Below are 26,716 nucleotides of genomic sequence, written 5' to 3'. Positions count from 1 at the left end.
CCCGGCCGGGAAGTCGCCCGAAGACCCCCGAAATCCCACCACCACCCCCCCCCCGCCGCCACAAGGGATGGCAAAAGGGATGGTGGGCCAGGCAGGGCCAAGACCCTGGAGGCCTGGCCTACCTGAGTCTGGAATGAGTAGCTCATCAATGTAGTGGATCACCCCGTTGGTGGCCAGGATGTCTTTATTGGAGATGATCGCCTTCCCATTGATGGTGAGCATGTCCCCACTGCAGCCCACCTCCAGTGTCGTGCCCTCTAGGGTCTCCAAGGACAGCCCCGCAACGATGGCTTCGGCACACATAGCTGACTTCAGGATGTGGTTATTCAGCAGGTCTGGGGGCCAAACAGACTCAGGTCAAGTCAGAATCCACTCCAGCATGACCTCAGGGGCTGCTTGCAGCCTGCCCAAGCTGTGAGGATCCTGTTCTCTCAGATGAGGACCCTCAGATGAGGCTGGGGCACCACAGGGCCCAGATCCTCCTCGCCTCCTGCCTGCTGTCCTAGAAAACCAGCTGGGGCTCTGTGGCCAGACTGCCTGCTTTGAATCCCATGGCCACTTTCCAGCTGTGGGACCCTGGGTAAGTCATTTAGCCTCTTTGAACCTCAACTTTCTCATCAGTCAAGTGGACATAAGAATTGTGTTCATCTCCTAGGGCTGCTGTAGGGTTGACATGAAATTCTGAACGTAAAGCACTCAGCACAGCGCCTGACAACAGAGTAAATGCTCAACAAATATTAGTGATTAGCTTATTTGTAGCTGAACTTCAGGGATACAAGAAAAACTCAAGTGAGCCTACCATGGGATTTTAGAAATCCACTGACTTTTATAAAAATGTAAACTGTAGTAGGAAAAAATGACAAGTGTACACATGACAGTTTTGAATTATTTGTACACTTTATTTGTCCAGATTTCTGTTCATTTAGCCCAATGGTCCACTAGCTGCCAGGATATATCTTAAGGTTTGGTGATCAGTAAGACATGGCCTTTGCCATCCCATTCACCATACCCATAAATAATAGGTATAATCATTTATTTGCTTGTCCAAGTGCTACGTCAGGAGGCAGGGCAGGGCAAGGCTGAGGCCCGAGGGGGACTCCCGAACCATCATGACTCCTGCTGGCCTCCATTGTCTCGGAGAGCCCAGACAGGCTGGACAGAGGCGAATGTAAGGACCAGTCAAGGAGGAAGAGCCCCTCCCCACCCCAGGCTGAGCAGGTGGCCTAGACTGCTGCTCACCAAGGTCACCGAGGCTCTTTGTCCCACATTCTCACCGCGGAGGCGAGTTTCAATCTGATCCCGAGTGTGGGAACCAAAACCACACTGCCATGGGCAGGAGGAAGCTCTGAGGCCCTGCAAGACATCGGGCTGCTGCAGACGAGTTGATGGCCTTGAAAGCCGGTGCTGGCCACATTCAGCCAGAGGGAAAGAAAAAGGGTGAGAAGGCCTATGGGAATGAGGCCTTGGGGACTGAGCTCAGAGAAGGAAGGTGAAATCCGGGGTGTGGTAGAGGAACCTGCCAGGGCCACTTGGAGGGTGAGCAGGGCCAGGGCTGGAAACCAGTCTTCAAATGGGACATACCACTAGCCCTGGCTGCTTCTCGCCTGCCTGCCTGCCAACCTGCTGGTAACAGCAGGAGACTGTTGGGTGTGGGGCAAGGACCTCTTCCTTCCAGTCTGCAGCCACGGCACCAAACAGAGTGTCCTCGCTCTGAACCAGCCAGTTATTGATTAGGAAAAGGCAGATTTGCAAAAGGGAGGAAGTAGGGGCTTTTTTTTTCTTATAATTTATAATAAGGAGTTCTTTTTTTTTTCTTTTGAGAGAGTCTAGCTTTGTTGCCCAGGCTGGAGTACAGTGGCATGATCTGGGCTTATTGTAACTTCTGCCTCTCAGGTTCAAGTGATTCTCCTGCCTCAGCCTCCTGAGTAGCTGGGATTTCAGGCACCCGCCACCACACCCAGCTAATTTTTGTATTTTTAGTAGAGATGGGGTTTCACCATGTTGGCCAGGCTGGTCTTGAACTCTCGGCCTCAAGTGATCTGCCCATCTTGGCTTCCCAAAGTGCTGGGCTTACAAGCATGCCCGGCGTATAGTAAGGAGTTCTGAGGTCTCCAAAGCAAAAAATCTGCTCTGTACAAACCATGTTTTAATAGGGAATACAGTTCTAAAAGCCTTTGGGCCCCTTGAGGCTGTGTGTGTCCCAACACCTGCCCTCATTCCCCATTTTGTGCTGTGAGTATCTCTGTCATTGCAGTCACCAAATCAGATGCCAGCAACCTGTTTTAAAGCCTGCCGTTTCTACTAGGTCTTAAGTTCCTTGGAGGCAAAGGCTGTGCTGTATTCATTTTCATGGCCTCTGTCCCCAGTGCTGGCCAGGCACATAGAAGCACCATAATCATCTGGACACAGAACAAATCCTGTCTTCCCATCTGCGCTTTCAGGAATATGCCCTTTCCCATTCCTGCACAGATAGAAGGAGAGCACTTTAAATGTATAGCGTGTCTGAAATGCATTAGACATTTTATACAGCACATTGACAAGGTGGGTTTAAATAGATTCAAAAGAAATGAAGTGATCCTGGAATATGTTTGAGAGGAAAAGTGTGATGGGGTGCACCAGAGATGTGGGGCATACCCTGCGTTTCAGGGGACTCAGGCAGCAGCTTTGTGCTCAAGGCCTTTCAGAGGTCCTGGAGTAGAAAGGGGCAGGGTGGGGGAAGGCAGAGTTCTCCTTTCTCATCTCCAAAAGGAAAACATGTGAAAACACGTTAGCTCCTTCCCTCTCCTGCAGCAATGATCAAGGCATTGCCTCACTTAGCAGCTCATTGAGGAGGGCATGATGAAATCTGAAATGGAGAGTCAAAAGTTGACTACGACTGTTTTTTGTTTTGTTTTGTTTTTCTTGTTGTTGTTGTTGTTTTGAGATGGAGTGTTGCTCTGTCACCCAGGCTGGAGAGCAATGGTGTGAACTCAGCCCACTGCAAGCTCCACCTCCTGGGTTCAAGTGATTCTCCTGCCTCAGCCTCCTGAGTAGCTGGGATTACAGGCACCCACCACCATGCCCAGCTAAGTTTTGTATTTTTAGTATAGACGGGGTTTTGCCATGTTGGCCAGGCTGGTCTCAAATTCAAGACCTCAGATGATCCGCCCGCCTCGTCCTCCCAAAGTGCTGGGATTAAAGGCGTGAGTCACTATGCCTGGCCTATAATGGGTTTTTAACTGTAATTTTGGTTTATCCATAAGGCCCTTAGCCACAGAGAGGAATGGTGAAGAGTCGGCGTGAGGAATTCATTTCAAGGGTGCCAGTATCTGTCACCTCCACACCTGTAAGCTGTTGCTCTACCTGTTAGCTTTGCTCTGGCCTTGGCCATTCGAGCCTTTCACTCTCCCTATTTCTGGCCAGGGCCAGCTATGGGTCTCTAGCTATGTCTCTCTTCAGTCCAGCTGTCCCTAGAAAAATGTTGCTGGATTCTGTACTCAGCCCTCAGAGCAGCGTGGCTGCTGCAGAGACACGGTTAGCTGAAGCAACGGGATAGGATAACCCCAGCCCATGGCTACAGTGGACATCCTGAGGGTCACCTCATGGCAGGTGGCATGTCCATCTTGGACTAGAGCAGGTCTTGGGCTCAGTCTAGCTGCACAAATGAGGCAGCAGCAGGAGCCAAAGGATGCTCACCTCTCAGGGCTTCTGGGTCACCCAGGATACGGTTCAAAGTCTCACTAGGGATCTTCTCGAAGGCCTCATTGGTCGGGGCCAAGAGCGTGTACTGGCCATTACCTTCAAGCATTGTGTTGAGTCCTGATGCAGCCACAGCAGCCTATGGGGAGGACAGAAGATGGAGTACTCCGTGAAGACGCTGACATTCCCCACAGAAGATGCACACACAGCTTCGCTGGTTCCTTGCAAGAGCTCAAGGCTTTTGCAGAAGCCCAAGACGAAAACAGAAGCCAAACCCAAGCTCACCAATGACCCCCGGGGGCCTTGCTGGGCCTGAGCTCCAGCCAGCCTGGTCATCTTTCACGTCCTTAACCTGTCTTTCCTCTTCCTGCCCCCAAGTCCTTGTCCCTGCTGTCCCCTCTGCTCTTCCCTCTTTCTTTGCTTCTCTGATTGTATTCCTTCTTCCACTAAAATATCATTTCTTTGGGAGGTCAACTCGGCACACTTCCCACCTCATCCCACAGCCAGACAAAGGTGTATCTGTCTGCTGTGCCTACACTCATGGCTTGCAGCCCTCCTCACACTGTCACTCAACAGTTATTGGTAATCACATACATGAGCGCATGCATGGAAGGATCACACTACCCATTCTCTACACAGCTGCCAGAAGGATCTTCTAAAGGCCTGAGTGGTTTCCTGCTGCTCCCAGGATGGAGATGGACTCTTTCCCAGGTCTGCAAGTCCTGGAGGATCAGGCCTGGCCACGCTGGCCTTGCCTTTGCCCGTTGTATGCCCTTCACATGTGACCTGACCCACTGGCCTCCTCCTTGCCCTTCCTGCCCTGAGCCTTTGCTATTGCTCTCCCCTCTACTGGGTGTGCTCTTGCCCCAGCATTTTGTATAATGGACCCATTCTCATCCTTTAGACTGCAGATCAAAAGTCACCTCTTCCAGAGAGACCTCCCTGACTTTCCAATCCTCCCTGCACTACTGTCACTCCCTATTTACCTGCCCACTTGACAAAAATTATCACAGCCCATGGCTACCTTGTTGATTTGTTTGTTGTCTCTCTCCAGATAGAATATTAGCTCCACTGAGAATAGAACTTTGCCTGCCTTGTTCACCTCTATACTCCTGGAACATAGACCCACCTGGGAAGTAGCAGGTACCTAATAAGTATGTGTTATAAGAAGGGAAGATGGGCACAATGGAGGGTCAGAAGAGGGAAGGAAGAAATATTTACCAAATCTAAATAGTAAGAGAAGGTGACGCAAAGGGATCAATTGCTGTTCATGTGCTGCCAACTATGTGGGAACATCATTTTCTTGCAGATCCTTGCCCTTCAAGCAACCCAGAAGAAAAGCATGGGAAAGGAGCTTAGAGAGCCAGACTCCCAGCTAACAGCCATCTGCGCTTGCAAGGCCGATTAGTGCCAGCCGGCCCCAGTGTGTTTGTCTCTCTGTGTTGGAGATCTCTAGGGAGGGACCACTCCACTCCCACTTGTATCCTTTGTGGTTAGGAAGTTCTCCTTGAATCAAGGCAAAAACCCTGACAGGGCAGCCTGCCTCCACTTCCTCCTGAGCAGCCCTTGCCAAGAGGAACATGCCTTCCCCTCCAGTTGTAAGACAAATGCCTGCTGGGCATGGGGGAAGGAACTGTATTCTTGTGGCCCCAGAGCAGTCAGAAGCCAGGCTGGAAATCAGACCCTTGACTTCTGTGTCCACACTGGTGGCCTCTCTGCTGTTCTGGGCTCCAAGAGAACATGGGTATGGTTGGAACCAGAGTCCTAGGGTGGGGACATGTGATCCCAAAGCACACACAGCCTGATAGGCTATTTATTCTAGTCCCCCATGTGGGAACTGCCACCTCTGGAAGCCACAGTGCAGGTCCAGGGCTCAGAGGACCCTGTGCTGCTGCAGCCACACACCACTGACATTTCCAGGGGAGGCAAGGAAAAGAACACTTTATAAAGAAGACAGATGGGGAATATCACAGGTTAGGTCAAGCTGAACATCTGGTCAATGGATTCTCCATGTTCAAGGGCCTTCAGGGGAACCTGCTCTACGTTCCCCTACAGCAGCCATCCTCTACCCCTCCTGCAGAAGAGTTCCTGCTAGGCCCCTCTTGGGAGGCAATGTGTCCCAAGCCTAGGCCTCCACGCAGAGCAGTCCCTTACCCGAAGTGTCTCAAAGGTGTCCTCGATCTCGATGATCTGCTGGATGTTGTTGGTGACGGTGGAGATGACCTTATCGATGAGGTGCACCACCCCGTTGGTTGCATGGTGGTCGGCTTTCAGCAGCCGGGCGCAGTTCACAGTTACAATCTGCCCAGAGAAGCAGCAAGGATGAGCAGTCAACACAATACAGGCATAGTCCCAAAGCCCCAGAAGGAGAAAACAGTGTTTTCAAACACAGTAGCAGAATGTGGGTTTTACAAGCTGTGGAATAGAGGCCCCAAAGAGAAGCAGGCACAAAGGGGAGGGCTGTCTACAGCTTAAACCCCAGAAACCAGCCCACCCATGGAAACGAAGTGGGTTCCTTGTGGACCAAGGGCCATGCAGTATGGCTGGGGATCCCCTACCCCGTTAGGATAGTGATGGATCTGGATGTCGGAATTCTGGTACATGGAGGTGAGGGTCATGCCGTGTTTCAGCTCATCAGTCAGAACTCGCCTGCCCACCATATGGTAGCGGAGGGCATTGAGCAGCTCAATGTTGACATTGCTGACCAGGGAGTCCAGCACTTCCTAGGAGGAAGGACAGGGTATCAGTTAGGGGCTGCAGACTCTATGTTCAAGACATGGGTCCCTGCAACTCTGGGAAACATGTTCTCAGCCCCCGTGAGCCCAGGCCTCTCTTCTGCCAAGGATCCCTCCTCAGGAAGCACCCAAGTCTTTCTGCCCAGTGGGCACGGGGGCATTAGACGCAACCTGATAAGACATATTTTAGCTCAAGTTCCATAGCCTTTTCTAAGGGGTTAAGGAAAAAGTTTCCCAAAACAGTAGGAAATGACTGCAGACTCCCATTCATCATGCCCACCCCTCAGGGAAGTAAGGCAGTTCCCCATAAGAGTCCCCCGGGCAGACAGAGGTCATCTCACAGCTGGCAAGGAGGCCCAGGCCTCGTTGCTAGGGGCGAAGATGGTGAAGCTGCCGGGCCCCTCCATCTCAGGCCTCAGCTTCTCCGTGCGGTCCGTGTACAGCTGAGTGGTGGTAGATCCAACGACTCCCAGGGTCTCGTAAAGGTTTGAGAGTGGTAGGGCTGCAGGAGCAGAAGACAGAATGAGGGATGGCCTCCGGGGGTCCAACCCAACCAGACCCTCCCTTCTCTGCCAGAGAGCACGATACATCTGCAGGTGGAGAGGACGAGGAGGCATGTGGGAAAGCCCAAAGACAGGCTGTTTCTGGGGGGCTTAAGGCTTGTTACAGTCTTCCTAAAACAACTCAATAAGTCAAATGCCTCACTACATGAACTCAACTAATTGGTGATTTTTAATATAAACACAGCAGAGCAAAGCTCTTGTTCCCAGACATTTAGATAACAGAGGCAGGAATGTACATTGAAAACAGATATCCTAATTACAAACTAGTCTTACAGATTTACCTGTTTATTGAAACTGGTTCCCTAAAGGCTTCTGTTAGAATGAGAGACTATTATAAATCTCCAAAGTACTGTGTGTATTTGCAGGTAATGAAATGTTATTTCTTAAAGTAGCTTGAAGTTTAGAAGGGATTTCTCAGACCTTATAAGACCAAAATGAGTTTCATGTTCATTTGTTTTTTTGTTTCTTAGACCAAAATCTTAATATTCATTTTGAAGGGTCTGAAATTAGGGTTCAGAGTTGAGCTCCCCTTCTAAGGTCAATCTTCTTTTCCCATCCCACTTCCCCACCTGTCCCTCAACTTGACTCAGTACCTCCATGGCCCCACCCACACCAATCTCTCCCATCACATACTCTAGGGACCTTGGCACCAACCAAATTGCCCTCCTTCCTGTTATGTCTCAGTCCCACGATTTATTTATTTATTTATTTATTTATTTATTTATTTATTTATTTATTTTTGAGATGGAGTTTCACTCTTCTTGCCCAGGCTGGAGTGCAATGATCCTATCTCAGCTCACTGCAACCTCTGCCTCCTGGGTACAAGCGATTCTCCTGCCTCAGCCTCTCAAGTAGCTGGGATTATAGGCACCCACCACCATCCCCAGCTAATTTTTTTGTATTTTTAGTAGAGACGGGGTTTCACTATGTTAGCCAAGCTGGTCTCAAACTCCTGACCTCAGTTTATCTGCCTGCCTTGGCCTCCCAAAGTGCTGGGATTACAGGCGTGAGCCACTGCGCCCAGCCCAGTCTCATGATCTTTAAGAGACAAAGTCTCACTATGTTGCCCGGGCTGCTGGTCTCGAATCCTTGGCTCAGGTGATCCTCTTCCCTTGGCCTCCTAAACTGCTGGAATCAAAGGCAGGAGCCACTGTGCCAGGCCTCAGTCTCACATTCTTAACTTAAAAAAATAGCCAATATAGTTGGCCCTTCATATCTGTGGGTTCTTCACCCACAGATTCAACTAAACATGGACCAAAAATATTTTACAAAATACAATAAAAATAACACAAAATTTAAAAGAGGATATAACAACGACTTATGTAGGATTTATATTATATTTGGTATTATAAGTAATCTAGAGATGATTTAAAGTATATGGTAGAATATGCATAGATTACATGCAAATACTATACCACTTTATATCAGGGACTTGAACATCTGAGGCATCCTAGAATCGGTCCTAGAATCAATCCCCCACAGATACCAAGAGATGACTCTATTTCAAAATTAAAACAAAATACTAACTCCCCTGTACAGTCACTTGTGTGTGGTACTAAAACAAAGGCTCTAATAAAATTCACAGGTGCCATGCTGTCTTTCGCCCAATGCAACCATTTGTGGGACTCTCTGCTGACTCTGGGTGAGCCCACCTGTCCTGCGGCTGTTCTCCCTGCTGAACTTCAAAGGGCCACGTTTAGACACAGGGAGATGGGGATGGCTTGGAGTTGCCAGCCCACCAGAGATCCCCTCCTCCCACATCCCATCTGCTCTCTAGCAGGGCTGATCAGAAACTGATGGCCTATCAGGCCGACCCTGCTGGATGTGTTTAGAATCACTCCTAGCCAGAGGCAGAGGCCAAGAGCCTGAGCCTGAGCCTGAGTCTGTGCCTACCGGGAAGGGCATGGACAGGCCACAGTTGGAGTCTGCTCCACCAGTGTGGTAAGGAGGCCAGAAGGAGCAGCTCAGGAAATGCACTGTTTCCAGCTTCCATCCTTAGCCCCTTGCATAGAGCCTGGGGCCAATGGGCACGTGGGGAGAATGCCACGTCCTTGTGCCACCGCCCCCATTCACACTCTGCTGCCTTTTATGTGGGGACTCCTCTCTCCCACCATTCCCTTCCACCCACACCAACAGGTGAGGCCCGGCGGATTCATTCACCTGCTGGACAGCCCTTCTCCCCAGGGACTTTTTCATATCCAGGACAGCACTCATAGCTGATGACTCTGTAACAAGACAATCATACATTGTGTTAGGCAGGGCTTCACTGTTCCTCACAGGTCATCGGGCCCCTCTCCACAAAGTCACCTCCACAGCCAAGGAAGAGGAATGGTGGGTGAAACACATTCCTCTTAGGAGTCATTTGCTTAGTCATAGGTCTGCCTTTCCTGAGCAAGGAGAGTCTCACGCCTCCTCTGCTCTGTAGAATGTTCCTGGCGGCTGCCAATACCTACAGCCAACCAACTGGGAGAACACAGGACTCTGGCAGCCTAGTCAATGTTGTGACTAGAAAACATAACGCACCAAGGATTTTATCTCAACATTATTCACAGGAAAAATCCAATGGTGAGTGTTCCTGAAAGGGAACAGGAAGGAAGAGAAAGGGGCCTGCACCAGCTCTGGCTCTGAGACTGTCACCAACCAGCGGGGACATCCCCAGCCAATTTCATCATCTTTCTGGTTCTCAGTTTCCTCATCTGTAAAACACGTATGTGTATCAGGCAGTGGTCATTAAATCTCTCATGATTTTCTAGTTCTCTGATCGAATAACCAAAGAGGGGAGCATATATACAATCATCAAGTTTTTCTCTGTCTTCCCAATCAAATTTTAAACTTTAAAATTAAAGCAAAGCTCCTCTTATGAAGATACTTACTTTTATTTTAAATAAAAAAAAAATCAATAAGAACTTTTTTTCTGGTTTGAAATTGAAAATATACAAACATTAACCACTGTCTGGAGATCTGAAATACACAGCTTTAATGGACCAATATTCTGGGGATGCCTAAAACACTGAGAATTTCAAATAATATTGCAAGCAAGGAAGCATTCTGAAAGCCCACACCGAAGAAAGACTTGCTTAAAACCAAATCCCCAGGTTCTGCTGAAGGCTACCCTGTACCGGCAGAGTGAGCACGACCTCTACTCAACAGGCTTGGAACCAAATGCAAACAGCCAGTCCTTCCCTTTCCTTTCTTCTACATGGATATGCCCTTTGAGACAGGAAAGGACTCAGACTTTAATTGCAGCGGGTTTTACCACAGAAATGCTCACTGTGGGACTCTCACACGACATTTAATGACATCACCAGAAAAGAAACAGGCTGACTGGGAAGAAATACAGGCTTTAGGGCTCTGGAGGGGCCTCTGGAAGGTGCTCTCAGTGTGCCCAGGACATCCTGCTCTTGTTCATTTTTAAATGGAGTCGTCTCAGGGAAGACTTAGTTAAGCGAAGATGAAGGCTGATTCATCTGTTATCCAGGGAGTGTTTCAGAGACAGATCAGCTAAGATGCTCAGGTGGGCAGGGAGTTGCAGCTGTCACTTTGCTAGAAATGGGCCCCCAGGAAATGACTGAGGAGTGACAAGCTACGCACATTCTTTTTTTTTTTTTTTCCTCTTTGCTTCCTCCTCCTTCCTTCCTCTTTTGCTTTTTTCTCCAGTCCTCCTTCCATCCTGTTTCTTTCTAAGCTTTCATCCCTGAACTTATAAGGGCTAAACAGGCTATTGTCTTGGGACTGATCTTGACTGACTCACAATTTTCTCTTCAGAAACTAAAGTCATCCTCTGCAACTAAAGTAAGATTTGATTGATACACTTTCAAAGGCGGTGTGGTGTAACAGAAACAGTGCCAGAATCATGAGATTTGGCTTGTGATCCATCAGTAACTAGCAGGGTGAACTTGAAAGTCCATTTCTCTCTCTGGTCTCAGTTTCTTGGTCTATGAAATGGGGTGAAGTTAAACCAGATGATTTCAAAAGTTACTTGCAATCTCACACTCACAATTCTAGTCAATATTTCTGGAAGACAGAGAAGAACTCTTTCAAAGGACACTATCTGCCAACTTTTCCCAGCTAAATCCAGGGAAAGCTCCAAGCCTTGAACCCATAGGACTAAGGATGCATATGCATGGGATTCTAGGCTTTCTGTGATAAATTCCAGGGCTGTATTACTGGGGCTGGGATGTGGGATTAGGTCAAATCCCCCAAAACTTAGTTTCTTTCCAAAAGTGTCTGTGTGAAAATCCATGGAGTTGCTGAAGTGGACTTGAGGAATAGTGTTATCCTCAAAGTCCTCGTGTCAGGGCCCCCTGAGCACACGGGTGCAGTGCTCTGTATGGCATGGAGCCCCTGGGCAAGCTGGCCAAAGACTCTTTTTCCATATTGTTGGCTTCTGAGTTCCATCCCCAAAAAAACCACAAGGGAGCTGAACAGCTCAAGTGACCTCACCAGGATTCCATTGAGGACAATAGAAAACCAACTCCTCAAATATTAACTCATTGGTTCCTGTGGCTAGGTGTGTGTGTATGTTCAGGGGTGTGTAAAGAATGACACCAGGAGAAATGGAGGTTGGGGGTTTAGGAGGAAGGGATAGATCTAAGCAGAAAAATCTCAGCTTGGAGTAGAGTAACTCACAATAGAATCAGAAAGAAAGCTGTAAGGACTCTGAGGCGTGAAGGAGTTTCTTCAGGTCATAGGTAGTTAGTAATAGACCTAGGACTCTTGTTGCATTCCATCAAGTCCAATCCTTTTTCCATTGCTCTTGAAAATGCACGTGTTTGGAGGATAGCAGACGGATTTGGAAAGTCTGACATCTAGAAGACACAGGGGGTGTCTCCAAAGTGATCAAGGCTAGAGCCCTTTTCATTACCCACTGTTCCTCTCCATGTGGGCTTTCAGCACCTGTGTCCCACAGTGGCTGGACTACACTCTACTGTCACACATGGATGACTTATGCAGCACACGCCCGACAACCAAGGCTCAGTCCCTCAGGCCACTGAGTCTTCCTGCGCCAAGGGCTTTTTCCTGGTTAAGTGAGTGTGGCTTTCTGCCACGAAGCTCTCTCTTAATCCTCTTGCCTTCCTGCTGCCCAGTCTGGTATCTCTGTCACTCTCTAGATGTACAGGGGTTAGCAACGCCTTCAGCCCCAGTGCAGCAGCCTGTGGGTCGAGAAGGTGTCAAAGCTTGCAGTCCACCTGCCTCCAACTGCCCCAACAAACTAGCTCTTTTCTGAACTGGTCTGCATGGCCCCAGAGCAGCAGAAAGCAGCTGTGAATCGAAGGCTGAGAAGATTTCAGAAAACTGTGACCAAAATCTTCTGGGCTGGCAGTGGCCTCTTCCACTCTCCCTATACTGAGGTCAGTGTGCCACACTACCTGGCCCTGGTCCCAGGGAGAACACAGATGCTGTGGTTGGATGGGCTGGGGGCAATCACAGAGGCGTGGGTCTGATGTCATCCCTCCAGGATGAACATAGGAAAGGATGGAAACAATAGGGGGCTTCCCAGCTGGAGCCCCCCAGTTACTAGGCTTCCCTGCATAGAAAAGACCAATCTATTGGTTTCTGAATCTAATCTCATCAGCCAAAGCTGTTCTGATTAAAGGCTTCAGGCTTCTCCTCTGCCAGACAAAACTCAGGTCAGAAAAAGCAAATCCCCTAGGACAGTGGTCCCCAACCTTTCGGGCACCAGGGATCAGTTTCGTGGAAGACAATATTTCCCCAGATGGTGGCAGGTGGAAGGAGTGGCTTTGGTATGAGACTCTTCCATCTCAGACCATCAGGCGTTAGATTCTCATAAGGAACGCACAAGCTAGATCCCTCACATGCACAGTTCACAATAGTGTTCAGACTCCTATGAGAGTCTAATGCCACTGCTGATCTGACAGGAGGCAGAGCTCAGGCAGTAATGCTCGCTTCCACCACTCACCTCCTGCTGTGTGACCTGGTTCCTAACAGGTCACAGACCAGTACTGGGAAGGTGCCTAAATTAGGAAAGGCACCTAATTTAGTAGAAAGTTTAAAGGAGTGTGCAAAGAGATAATGTCAACCCAAAGTCTATGTGTAGGGATGTCTGGGAGGCTCTCCATCAGTCCCTTCTAACATTTTTATTCATGATTGGATAGAGAGAAGTACTGAGATTTCTCTCCCTAAAATAGGTTTCCAAGAAGTTAATATAATTTAAAATAACTACTGCACTTCACAGATTTGGCCGGCTGCTCTGGCTGTAAATGCCTGGGGATTAACTAGACTTGAGAAGTCGTTGGAGCAAGGAATGGCCCTGTAGGCCAGTTACCTGCGACTGAAGGTAAACCATGCAGGGCATCATAGTTTCCAAGAGGAATGGCAGAGCAAACACAGACCCATAACATCTAGACATCTGACATGGCCCATAGACTACTTGCCTGGGATGGTTTGCTTTCTGCCCTTCTGGTCTTGGAAGCATGGCTGAGCTGATTCTGAAGCCTCCCAATAGAAAATCAGGGCTTGCTTTAACCTACTGTCTACCACCAAAGGCCTCAACCACTACAGCTTTTGCCAGGGGCCAGCCTGGTTAGTGATGAGGACAGAGTCTTCAGAACGTGGATGTACTTTATTTGTGGTAATCTATGTGCAGCATGTGAGGGCATTTTCAGGGCTCCTGGAGGCTGTGTCTCCTCAGTTCCCAAGTTCCTTGTCTGATGAGCAGTTTGGGGGATCCCCTTTACAGCAGGGGGTGAGCAACCTGGAGAAGGTTGATGACTCTGAGCCAAAGGCATCCTTCTCTGACCCTGAGGAGGCCTTGTCTCTGGGACCCACAGTCACAGGTTTGAGGCTGTAGAGAGAGACCTGGGGCAGTTTAGCCAGGTCCTACAGGCCTGCTCTCTTGTTCACCTCCCAAGTCACTGACACTAACTGCCAGGCTTGATACTCCCTGGGGGCAGCAAAGGGGAAGTAGACAGACCTCCTCAACTTACCAGTGAATGACTTTGACCAAGTTGCATAAGCCTTTTGAGCTATCTCCTCATCTGTAAATAGGCTAATAATCATATTTATCTTATAGTGTGATTGTGAGAATTGAATAAACTAACATATGAGAAGCACTTAACAGATGCTTACGATTTACTAAGTGGTCAGTTGTGAAGCTTCTAAAGAAACTCCAGGTATAAACTTTAAAGTTGAAGCTATGTTAATAACTTCATTGAAAGCAATGTCCTACATGAGACTATGGATAAAAATACATTGAAATAAAGAAAAATGCAGCTATAACTCAACAAATAAGGCCTGTGTTGGCTTCCCATTGCTTTCTGTGACAAATTACCACAAACTTAGTGGCTTAAGATCATGCAAATTATCTTACAATTCCAGAGGCCAGAGTCAGAACTAGGCCTCATGGGGTTAAAATCAAAGGCTGCATTCCTTACAGAGGCTGTAGGGAAGAATCCATTGCTTGTCTTTTCCAGCTTCTAGAAGCTGCCTGCATTCCTTGGCTAGTGGTTGCATCACTCAAACGTCAGCTTTCATCATCACATTGTCTTCTCTGACTCTGATCCCACAGTCTCCCTCTTTTTTTTTTTGTGAGGCGGAGTCTTGCTCTGTTGCCCAGGCTGGAGTGCAGTAGTGCAATCTCAGCTCACTGCAACCTCCGCCTCCTCAGTTCAAGCAATTCTCCTGCCTCAGCCTCCTGAGTAGCTGGGATTACAGGTGTGCACCACCACACCTGGCTAATTTTTGTATTTTTTTTTTTTTATTAGAGGGGGAGTTTCACCATATTGGTCAGGCTGGTCTCAAACCCCTGACCTCGTGACCCACTCCCCTGAGTCTCCCAAAGTGCTGGGATTATAGACATGAGCCACCACGCCCAGCCTGCCTCCCTCTTTTAAGTACCCTGATGATTATATTAGACTCACCAAATAATCCTGGATTATCTCCCTCCTCTTATGATCCTTAACTTAATCACACCTGCAAAGTCTCTTTTTCCAGTAAGAGAATATATTTACAGGATTGGAGATTAGGATGTAGACACTTTTGGGAGGTCATGTTTCTACCTACCACAGGGCCTTACCCCAGGTGGCACATAGGTTCATGTAAAAACCCAACATAATAAAATTCCTTGTCAGCTAGTCAGCCTCCTAGTTTACAGAATGGGACAGAACCTTTAGGAAACACTGCCCAACAGAGGCGTTTGGTCGATCTCTGCTGTGTGGTGTATGTCCAATCTCAGTACCTCCAGAGCAGCAGCTGGCTGCCCAGAAATATGAAACAGGAAAGGAGGCGCTAGTATGGGTCTGAGGTCTGCTTGGATGGTTTCCCACCATCTTTTTCTTTTTTCCTCTTGGGACCAAGGTTGTGGGATATAAGGGAGGAAAAGGACAGCTCTTCTTTAGCTTCACATCAGCTGTCCCTGGTGCCCTGCCCAGAAGGACACCTACTGAAAAAGCCCTGCCAGCTGATGGAAAAGCTCGACCATGCACCAGCTGATCTCTTTAAAAGTTAAATCTCCGAGCATTAATGCAGTGCTGAAGAAGTACTAATATTTTTGCCCGTGGGCAAAGCAACACTTGCTACTAGAGAAACAGGAGTGCTCTGCCAGCTCGTCTTGGCTCCAGAGAAAGGCTTTGCACTTGTGAAATGTATTGCTCGTGAAACAATTTCAAGACTTTTGGAATGAATAGCTGCCACCCATACCCACTAGCTCCTCCACCAGCCCTCCCTATGCCACGTTTATGATGTCTGAGCTCCTGCTATGACTATTCCAGCCCCATGATGTCAACGTGGACTTGGCTGTTAAATAGGCCTCCTCTCCCTGGGGCTAGCACAAAGGAGGCCTGTCGAGAGGCAGCCAGGCTTCCTGACTACAATTTCCTGCACCTTTGCTCAAAGTGCCACATGTAAAAATTTTATGGCTACTAATCAAACCAGGGCCTGAAATCACAGAGGGGGATGCTGACTGTCTGCCCTCCACAGTCCTCTTTGTTTGATTAGCCATTGTATCACTCCGGTGCTTTTTAGGATCTGAAATAAATGCTAAAGTGAATTTCCAAACAATAAAATTTACAATAAAAGCCACTAAATAGGGACCCATTGGTAACCACTTCCTGTAATAAAGTCCATATGTCAGCTTGACTCATTGCACCGGAGACTCAGGCCCTTCTCTCTCTGTAAATGCAGAAAAGCTTTTGTATGCAGGCAACAGAGCTTCACCTGATGATAGCAGTGGTGTTCTGGGCCTCACAAAAGCAGGCAGGTGGCTCCAGGCTCCTGTCTCACCAAGTCAGCTCCTGTATCTCTGCGTGACTTCTTACCACAAAGTCTTTCCCTGTATGCCTGGTACCCCTTGTCTGCTTCCAAGGTGAAATTCTCCTTCTGGTTTTGGGATGCTTGATGACCTGAGCTGCCTCCTCCCCCATAATACTTCGCTCCTTTTCATCCCAACATACACCTCTGCTCCAGTCTCCTTCTCTGGAGTCTTGCTGAGAAAATTCCAACTGCCTATGGACCCCATGCTGAGACAGTCCTTTTTGCTCCAACCATTACTGTACTCCCATTTCCCAATCTGGTCCTCATCCAACTAAAGGCATCTAGGGACCTGCTTTCCCCAGGATGCCATCAACTCTAGCCAGCACAGCCCTCTCCCCTTCCCACCTGACCACTGCTTCCTTTTCCCAGAGGACTCCCCTTGTGCTCACTGGGTAAGGGAGCTGCACCACCACATCATCACATTATCATATCCTAAGCTGCCCCCAAGGGGATGACCTACTCATCAGGAACATTGTGGCAACACACAGCTCTGCTGCTTGTGCGTTGTTCTGGCACACCAAGATATAGGTATAAGAGCCAAGGCGACTCATCACTGACAGTATTATCAGGCTGGACACTGCCAGTGAATGTTATCAAGCTATTGTTAACTAGCTGGGCAAATGCCAGCCCAGAGGCACCCCCGAAACAGCGTGGCAGATGCTACCCTGTAGCCAGCTTGTCATCATAAACAGGTCTCCATTTTCAGAGAAACTTGAACTAACAAAAAAGATGGTCCTCTGAAGCCCAGGGCTCTTGAGATATAGAAGAGTTGTTTGCTTGGCACTAGTGCTCTAGTCACCTTCCAAGAAGCAATTAGGTGAGGCCTGGCTTTGCATTTAATTAAGTAATTAATTGTTAATCTGAGTAGATAATATACACACATGGGAGAAAATCAATCAGTACTAAAGGTTTTCTTCTTTCTAATTTTTTAAGTCAGGCATCATGGAAGAATGGGTGGTATATAATTTGCATAGTCTCCTTTCATTTGTAGCAGCTTGAATATTGCTGGGTGTCTGTTCGCTGAATCTTGGCAGTGTGTCCTCCTAGCTCACTCAACTGTTAGCTTGCAGGCTGGGCTCTTGATCAGGAATGGAGCAAGCTGCCACGGACCTGCCCTGGACAGGCTCCCAGGGTCTGCTGGTATCTCCCCAGCTCTGCCATGAATCCCAACTTCCCTCAATTCATATTAGGATTGCTAGCTGCCTGATATGATCAGGGTCACACATTGGGATATTTATTTCCATGTACAGTTTAAGGAAAGAGCATTATCTCTTCTTTCAGTTGGCTATTAAATTGGAGGAGATGTCTGCTCAAAAGCAATGTCACAACAATAAACTTAGAACTCCCTAACACTGGAAAGCACTCAAGATAGTGGCTTAGAGTTTCTTAATTGTCCCATTATGTATGGAGATAGGAGGAAGGTCAGGCCCTCACAAGTGGCTCAGGAGATTTGTCACACACATCTATCTTCCTAACTGTAGGAGAGAGCCAGCTTTGAGATCTGTTGACAGCGCCAAAACAGATTAGGTTTCCCCAGAATTGTTAGAACATGCACCTGATTCAACCAGGGAGCTGGGCAGTGGGGTAAAAGCTGCCTCCCTCCTTGCTGATACAGACGTCAACAAGCCCTGTTGTAACCACGCTGGTCCACACCCCATTGGCACTCTTACTTCTGTTTGTATGGTCCAGATCTGCAAATTCTAGGGTAAAAATAATAATAGTAGCTAGCATTTATTGAGCACTGACATGTGCTGGGCACCATGTTCAGTCTCTTATGTACATTATTTCATTCAATCCTTGTAACAACTCCATAAGGTGGGTCCTTTTGTTATACCAACTTTTCAGGTAAAGCAATGGAGGGTTCTAAAGATGAATCAACTGGCCCAGGTAGAGCCAGGGTTTGAATCAGGAAGTCTGTGCAAATACTATATGCTATGCTGTCTCATAATGTGTGTATGTAGCGCTCTAAGTTTTTTTGGGGTGTTTACCTTAGTAAGATAGAGATAGTGTTCTTTAGTACAAATTCACCAACGGGCTTTCTTTTCCAGAGTCACATGATGGTGGCTTCTCCACTGCATATCTGTATTATTTTGTGAGGATTGAAAAACACACAGATGCACAGACACACACACACACACACACACACACACACACACACACACAGTTTCATGTTTCTTGCAAACCCAAACCAGCCCTGAAAAATGTCTCCAAGTCTTGTCAGCAGCCTTAAAAATGCAAAACAAAATTGGCCAGCTTCCTAAAAATGCCACTCCCCAGCACGCAGGTCCCAGACACGTTTGCACATGCATCTTCATGGCTTTTTAGGCAGCCTGACCTTTTAGAAGGCTGGCCCAGGCCCTGGGGAACCGCAGCCAGCATGTATACAACTTGGTCTCCTGGATGGTTACCGATACTCACGTTGATTTGCCACAGATTTTCCTTTGGTACCACTGCTTGCAGTTGGTGAAGTACTTCTTATTGGTGCCAATAACCTTCTGCACGGCGCACACATTAGGGCTGAAAACAGAAGCAGCAGAGTTAGGAAGATGATCAGCACGTCCACCCCACTTCAATGACTCCCACAGTGTTGGCCTCCTTGGGTCACTGGAACTTTCTAGAGACAGAGGAGAGACAGTCATTTTGATCTTGGTACTGGGGGTATCTTGGGTGTAGACTTTGGTTCTGTTTACCTAGATTCCCATCAGCCCCCCATGAAAGCTTCCCCTGCAAAAATTGTTAAAATCTGTCTTACACATTGATGTAACTTCATGTAAGTATCCTTCTTCAACACGGGCAATTGATAAATGTAAACGAAAGCATCTCTCAGGCAGCTCTCCACACAGACATGCTCTGCATCCCTGGACCAGCTGCTTGGCTCCCAAAGACGAGCCATTGTTACTGTCCATCCAATAAACCAGAGGCTTTATAGCTAGTTTAAAGCATGGCTGGTTGCTGTCAGGACCCTGATAGGATAGGGGATGCTCTCCCATTTAACTCTCAGTTGTTCATTACTTAGATACCAGCTCAAGTCTCACTTCACCCAGACAGCCTTTCTCCAATGTCCCAGTTGACATGCTGCTTTCCATCCTCTGACAGTGGATGCAGTCCTTATTTGATGTTGGGTTCCAAACAGAATTCCTATAAGTGATGCAGGGAGGTGGGGGGTATCTCTTCTCTGCATCTAACACTCAACAGAACCTTGAGGGCAAGTGTTCTGCCTTGTTCTGTTGTTCACATTCTAGATGGGGCCTAGCATCCAGGCAGGGTGTAGAAGGAGCGTGAAATGAACTTGTTGATAATACTGCTCCCCAAACTACCCAGATCCAAAGAATCCTCAGGGACCCTGTGAAAAAGCAGAGTGTAAATGCCTGGGGGTTCTGCTAAGAAGCCTTTCCAGAACCATAGGATTTTGATTTTGTGTATTTTATTCACATATACCAAGTCCTGACCCAAACCGTGCTCAGGCCAGGTGACTGTAAAAGCTTCATTAGGAGCCCCTAGGACTACGTAGGTAGTCACAGTTAGGAGAGGGTTGATGTTCCTGAGCCTGAGGCAGGCATGCATCTGACTGAATCACAAGTCAGCGAAAGCAAAGAAAACAAACAATACTGAGGGCTTTCATAAGACCTCCGAGCTCAGAGAACTTCAGGTATCACCCAAAGGGTCAAGTATTTCTTTAACATCATTTTCCCTATTACTTTAAAAGTGCCATCCACATACATCACTTGATGTGCGGCGTATTTTTTAAGAAGACACCGATATTGCAGTAAGAACTACACCTACTGTCCCCATCATGATTCCTCTGCAGGAACTTAAACAATTCTCAAATGTTCAGAGTCAAGCTTCTGGGTGGGAGTCCATTCTGCCCCTTCATTTCTCTGCCCTGTCTCTTCTACGGTGATATAACTGTCACCTCTTGGCCAGTTTTTTGTTCAACAGGTGAAAGTGAGTGGGCCCGGGAGGGACAATGAGCATTAGTGAATGCATGTAAGGATCTGGGGGCAAGAGAAGTGAAGGCTGGAGAAGGGACCACAGCCAGAAGAGGCCTGTGCCTCCCTAGTCCTAGGTGGGACTGACCAAATCCTCCCGATTTCTGAATACCTGGTTTCTGTTTGCTGCCTAGGATTCACAGGTTAGACAGTCCTGGAACAACCCCTGAAGAGTCCTTGCTGGCCATAATCCAGCCACCAGTCCTATTTATTGTTATAGAATACCAGAAGCTCTTCAATCTGACCAAGCAGGAAGCAATTACTGTCGATGAATTCCCTGCAACTTTCCGTAGGCGTTTGGCGAATCTTCAGTAAGTCTCTTGTGGATGTGGCTCCAACATTCCTTTGCTGAGTGTTTCCACTGCTGCTGTCCTTGTGGCAGCAGCAGAGGCTGGGGGCGGCTGTGACCCTCTCCTTCTCACATCAAGGAGTGTGGGTGGGCTGTGTACATAGGAAATCTATGCTGAAGCTTAATTGAAATGAGCAAGTCACTTCTGGGCCTTCTGCCTCAAGAATAACAGCACTGATGTTCAGCTTAGATTTGAAAACCAAGTGCTTCAGGAAATTCAGTTCAGTTTTTGGTTGTTGATGTTTGGAAGTGTGATCGTATTTTTACTTCTCTTTCAGTATTATATTTCCCCTCCCCTATAGCAACACAGATATAGCTGGGAGTCAAGAGACCACATCATAGTTATTACTCTCCCAACAGCATTCTGTTTCTGAACTAAGTCACACCCTATCTCACTAAGCTGCAGTTTCACCACCTGTAAAACGGGAACATGAACAGTAGATCTCACTGTGTTGTGGTAAGGATGAAAGCAAAAGTGGCGATCAAGTGCTGCGCACAAGCAAGGCACAGCTATTACTTCTTCCTTCGTATCAGGCAGCACGCTACAATTCCTTAAAATAGCAAAGTTTTCCTTCCCTTTATACCAGTTTCCACTTTGAATGAAAGGCTGGAGCTTGAGCAATGTTATCCATTTGCACGAGGTGCCACACCCATGTGTGCCAGGCCAGGCAGCCCTATGGCATTAACAGGGACAGTTAGATCACAGTAAATACAACTGTGCCTGCAACCATTTTGCTATGGTTCATGTGCATGCGCATCCAGATTCTACTGGGAGAGGGGTGCTCCTGTGACTTCTTAGATTACTCTGCCCATCACAGATTACAATAGGCCTTTCCAGCTGTGCTGCAGGAAGCTAATCAAGAGGATTTGCCTGCAGGGGTATCATGGGGAAGTTGATCTAATATCTGGAACTCATAATCAGGAGCATCTGCATTTAAGAAAAAAACCTTATTTTCCAGCTGGTCACCACTCTTCTGGGCTCTGAAGAGAAAGATGTTTGCTATAAAGATGGCTCTTGATGGAAAGCCCTCCACACCTTTGAGGATCCTTCACTGTGGCTGTGCAGAGAGATGCCCTTATAAGTGACACTGTTGCAGGGCATGCTATAAGGATCTTCTCCTGACTTAGGGTGAAGATACAGAAGAAATGGAAACCTCCCAAGCAGATTGAGGCACCCTAACATAACACAATTCATTGGCAGGAAAGACAGACAGACCAACGGAGAGGTGGGCAGAGACAATAAAAATGCCAGTTGCTCGCATTTTGATGTTGAGCCTCATATTCCTCTCATCTTTCTGACATCCCCCCTCACTCTATTCTGCACACTGCCCTCACTCTATTCTGCACACTGCCCAAGTCAAAGGTGATTATCCCACTTCCAGAAAGACCCCAGGATATCCCCAGTGTTCTCCTATTTCCAGGACGGTGTTGACACTGCAGCCGGGCCTGGTTTGATTTCACTGTGCAGGGTGGCCAGATGTGTTCCCAGCAGGCCCTCTCCCCCAAAGTCCCAAACTCCTGAAAGGCCTAGACCACAAAGCCACAAGCAGAGGAAACAAGGGCAACTATGCCCTACAAGGGGCAGCCTGTACCCATACCAAGAGCACTCCTAGTGCAAGGAGCCAAGACTGTCAGGGCCTATGAAGTCAACTCTCTCACTCCCACCAATCAATTTTGGTTTGAGTACAGATCTGCCCAGTCTCTTGGAGGTCTGGGCATTGCTTGTGGGTATGAATGCCAGACCCTGATGGTATCTGGGGACTCCTCTGAGGAGTCACTACAAGATTCTACTCATATATAGTTGTACCTAGTTGTGAAAAAGAAGTTGGTGCAACCAGGTAGGCTGGAAGCTGCAGCAAAACCTAGGTATATGTGACGCAGGTATGGCCTGGTTTTTGATGTAGAAATGTTGCCTGCCTCTGCCTGGGTCTGTGTTAGGGCCACTATCAGATCAGACCTGCTTGAGTTTGTCTCCTAAAGTCAACACATCTTCAGTGTCTCAAAGGAATTCCTGCAACGATAGTGTCCTACATCTACAAACCCAGCTACTACTTTAAGACAGACTCCAATCCTGGTTCCAGTGCACACTTCAGGACTGTGGGAAAGTGGAACCACTCGGGACTCAGCTTCCCCATTTGAACAGTGTGAGTGAGGGCCCAGTGCATTCTCCTGCTCTTCATCAGGCAGGGCAAGAAGTGCCACACTGCCCTTGCTGTGCCCAGAGAGTAGTGTCGGGTGCCAGCAGTATCTGAGTGCAGGGCCTGGCCAGGTGCACAGGAGCCTGGGGCACCTTGGATGCTGCCACCGTGTGTGGCCTAGGTTCTTGTCTGGAGTCGCTGGCCGGGGGCCTGGCTGGGTTGGAATAGGTGCACTGCTGGGTGGGCTTTGCCCTCGGCACCTTCCCATGGTGATTATGGCCAAAGAGTTGCCATTTCCCCCTTTCTCCAGTGGCTGGGAGCAGAAGCTGAAAGCGCTATCCGTCTCAGGCTCTTGGCCTGAGTTGAGGATCTCTGGTTCGCTTTCCTACTCACTTCCTCTACAAAGCGGCGGCCGACCGCTTTCCCTCCATGGTCTCCCACCTCCCTCCCTCTCTCCTTCCACCGCGTGCGGGGCTGGTGTCCAAGCGCTCCACGCTGCCGGCTTTTAGTTCCGGCTTTGTTCCCTGCGCCCCCAGCCCACTTCAATGCCCCCAGCGGCGTGCGCTCCGAGCCCCGACGACCTGACCCTCCGCAGCCCCTGGCCGGGCGACTCGGCTTACCCGTGCTGGCGGCCCCGGAGCCGGCTGTGCTGCAGCACCAGCTGGTAGGGCGACTTGGCGGGGCCCGCCAGGGTCGCGGCGGGGTCCAGGGCCAGAGCCAGCGCGAGGGCCAGCAGCCGCACGAAGAGCGCCATGGAGCAGGACGACGCGCACCGAGCGAGCTAACGACAGACGGGCGAGCGGGCAGCTCCAGGGAAGTGAGAGCGCCTCCGCCGCCCGGGCCAGGTTAAGTAAGCGGCGAGCGGGAGGGAGCGGACGCCAGGGGCGGGGAAGCTGGGCCGGCCCGTGCATGAAGGGCGGGCCGCCTGGCGCCTCCCAACCCGCGCGCCCCCGGCTGCGCTGGGCACCCACCCTGTTCCGCACTGTGCCCGTGCTCACAGTTTTCCCAGCCCTCGCCCTCACTGCCAGCCCTCCCTCCCTCCCTCTCTCGCCACAGGCTCCCTCGAACCAAGGGTATGGGCCCCCTAGGCCTCCTGTGGTTGCTTCCAAATGGGGACCTTGGGACTGAGGGACAGCTGTCTCTGGGGCTTGGGTCCTGCATGCTGGGGGCCCTCACTGATCTTGAGGCTACAGAACACTGCAGGGAGGGGTGAGGGGAGGCAGTGCTGATTCCCAAAACACTGTGGCCCATCAGACTCGTTTCTGCACCCCAGGAGCCGACCCCCCTCCCCAGCTCCTCAATCTCTAATCCCTCCACCCCCACCCCACCTGTCAAGCTCATTGAAAGACTGATGAGTAAATCGTGTGATCCACAGAAACGCCAAAAATGTGGGGCAGGTTTTGTTGGGCTCTAAGCTGCTTTTGGAGCCCGTGGGGAAGGGTGGGGTCCTCACCTTGGTACTAACTCATTCCCTCCTTCAGTAAACATCTCTGCAACAGTACCTGCCAGATACATGCTGCAAAGTCAAGAGTCCTGCCCTGGAGGAGCTCAGGGCAGGTAAACAAATTGTCACATGGTAAAGAGGTAATACTCACCCAAGCACCTATTAATGACCCATCAATTACTTGACACTGCTAGCCCTGGGGAGACACAGATGGATGAATAGAATGAGTGAGACCTAAGCCCTTTGTGAAAAAGCTCCCAGTTGGGGAAATCCACAACCCAAGCCAATGATGTTCCATGAAGAGTAGCTGAGGCTTTGGGAGCTGAGAGAGGCACCTGGCCCTGACAGGGTGATGCCGGCTCTGAGGCCTCAAAGTTGAAAAGGAGTTAACCAGGTAAACTGAGGCATGCATTCAGGAAACTCAAGTTATCTGGTTGACTGAAGCACAGGGAGGTGGAGTCAAGGGTAGGGAAGAAGAGAAGGAAAGTAGCAGGTCCCAGACTCCAGCTAAGAGCCTAGCAGGTGATGGGTGGAGGCAAGTGACATGGCCAGTGTCATGAGCAGGCTTAAGGAGGCAAGAAGAACAGGTAACCAGGAAGGGACCATGCGAGAGCTTGAACTATGGTGGTAGAGGCAGAGATGGGAAAGGCTGGGCAAATGTGAGGTGGGTAGGAGGTAATATTCTCAGTAGAACTTGGAGTCTGTATACATACTGTACACAGAGGGAGAAAGGAGAGTCAAGGATATCGAAGGGTGTTTGTGGTCTGGATATTGTGGCAGGTGATGGTGCCACATTCAGGATGAGGCACATGCAGGGTGCAGGCTTGCCAGGTAGGTGAGTGGTTTGGGACACCCTGAGTCTGAGGTGCTTGAGATTCATCCTCGTGAAGCATCCCATGAGGATAAAGCTGGATATGAGGATCGGGGGCTTAAGCAAGGGACGCGGGATGAAGATTCACACCTGGAATTCATCCTCCAGTGACAGAAGAGTCCAGGAAGTGGGGAATATGGGGTTGTAGGCAAGGAGGGGTGTCCTAGTAGGAAAGCGCTGCTCAAAGTGAGGATTGCTGCCAGCAAGACAGATCTGAATGGCGTCCACTGTGTCAGAAGCAGAGAGATCACTGGGGACTTGGCTGTGGAGAGCAGATATCCGAAGCTTGAATATGGTGGTTTGATGGAGAGATGAGTAGCATGTAGAAGCTTGCCTGAGAAGGGAAGGGGTGATTTAGGATGGAAGCCAGGGAAAGACAAGAGGGGCTTGGAGAGGTTAGAACTCTAATAGAAAGAAGGTGGGAAGGGGGAAGGAGAGGGATAATGAGAGTGAGGGGACAGGAGCAAGGGGAAGCAGGAAGCAGAGTGGTGTGGGTACTGAAGGAGGAATTGCCTGCTAAGAGCATAAAGCAACTGAGGGCCTGCAGGTGGAGTGACCAAGCTAGTGGTGAGGAGGGAACAGGTGTATGGGCGATTTCAGTGGCAGCATTGATTAGACTTGGAAACCCCTTGGGCATGCAGGGTTAGGGAGGGGGAGTGGAGCTAACTTCGAGGCTCAGGCTCATAGCTGGCAGGAAGGGATACCTGTGTTGGGCACCCTGGTGAAGGTGCACATTTGGGTGTGTGAGGAGAGTGCTCCATTTGTGTTCACATTATGCGTGACAAGCCAGCCACCTTCATTTCCAGGAAGGATGGACAGGAGGGAGCTATATTCAAAGGTCTAGAGCTCAGGACAGGTGTCAGGATTGGAGATGCAGATTTGAGTCACCATCACGAGCAGGTGGTAGCTAAAGTCATGCACTGGATGAGCTTCCTCGGGAGCAGGTGTTGGAAGAGAGGATTAGGAGGAGGAGGAAGGGGAAGAAAAGGAGAAGATGGGTTCAAATACCAGTCCTACTACTTCCTAGCTGTGTGGCCTTGAGCAACTTATTCAACCTCAGAGAGAGGATGATAAAACCCACCTCACAGGACTCTAAACTAGATTACATGATACAATTCGACTAAAATGGCCAATAAATATGCATTGCTATTATTATTATTATCTCTCCCAGTAATTGTTCTATATAGTAGGGTTCAATTAAATGATATGATAGTTTTGAGAAACTACAGAAATAATTATCTGAAAATGCTCATTTCACTTGTTGAAAGCAAAACATTTCTCGGTTTCGGCATGACAGCTTGGCATAGGATAATGGGAAGAACCCAAAGGGATTCAAGCTCAGGCTGACTCCCAGAATAAGTTTCCCCTGAGATCAGTAGAATTTGGCTGCATTGCAGTTTCTAGGAAAAATGCTCCTTGTATGTAAGAGGCCAGGAGCCCTGCCATCTGGTTCCAGCTCTCTCTAGCAAGATTTAGGGCAAGTCAAGCAAGTTCACTGGACCTCACTTCTCTAGTCTGCAAAACTAACATTCGATGACTTGAGTTTTTCCATGAGCTCAGTAAAGAGATTGCAGTAATACTTTATTTATGGTTTAGATATTTTTTTAAAAATCCCACCTCCGTGACCCACCACCCATTCCCTCTTTCAAACACGAAAAGCAGAATCCTGTGAGTATAAA

General features: G+C 48.8%; 1 protein-coding gene across 1 annotated transcript in view; it reads right to left on the bottom strand.

The window, feature by feature from the left end:
- TGFBI (transforming growth factor beta induced) overlaps positions 1-23,637 on the bottom strand; it is a 34,162-nt gene extending 10,525 nt beyond the window's left edge. The window contains exons 1-8 of the mRNA XM_017854180.1: positions 23,343-23,637; positions 18,665-18,763; positions 9,137-9,201; positions 6,755-6,915; positions 6,237-6,401; positions 5,833-5,979; positions 3,676-3,817; positions 123-335 (exon numbers count right to left, since the gene is read on the bottom strand). Of these exons, the coding sequence (XP_017709669.1) occupies positions 123-335; positions 3,676-3,817; positions 5,833-5,979; positions 6,237-6,401; positions 6,755-6,915; positions 9,137-9,201; positions 18,665-18,763; positions 23,343-23,476 (1,126 nt within the window). The 5' untranslated portion in view covers positions 23,477-23,637. The remainder of the gene's footprint in view (positions 1-122; positions 336-3,675; positions 3,818-5,832; positions 5,980-6,236; positions 6,402-6,754; positions 6,916-9,136; positions 9,202-18,664; positions 18,764-23,342) is intronic.
- Between the last annotated feature and the right edge of the window lie 3,079 nt (positions 23,638-26,716).

This window comes from Rhinopithecus bieti, unplaced genomic scaffold (genome assembly GCF_001698545.2).
Source record: "Rhinopithecus bieti isolate Rb0 unplaced genomic scaffold, ASM169854v2 scaffold_38728, whole genome shotgun sequence".
NCBI lineage: Eukaryota > Metazoa > Chordata > Mammalia > Primates > Cercopithecidae > Rhinopithecus > Rhinopithecus bieti.
Note: the sequence above shows the minus strand (reverse complement) of the source record. Positions and strands in the feature narration are given on the sequence as shown.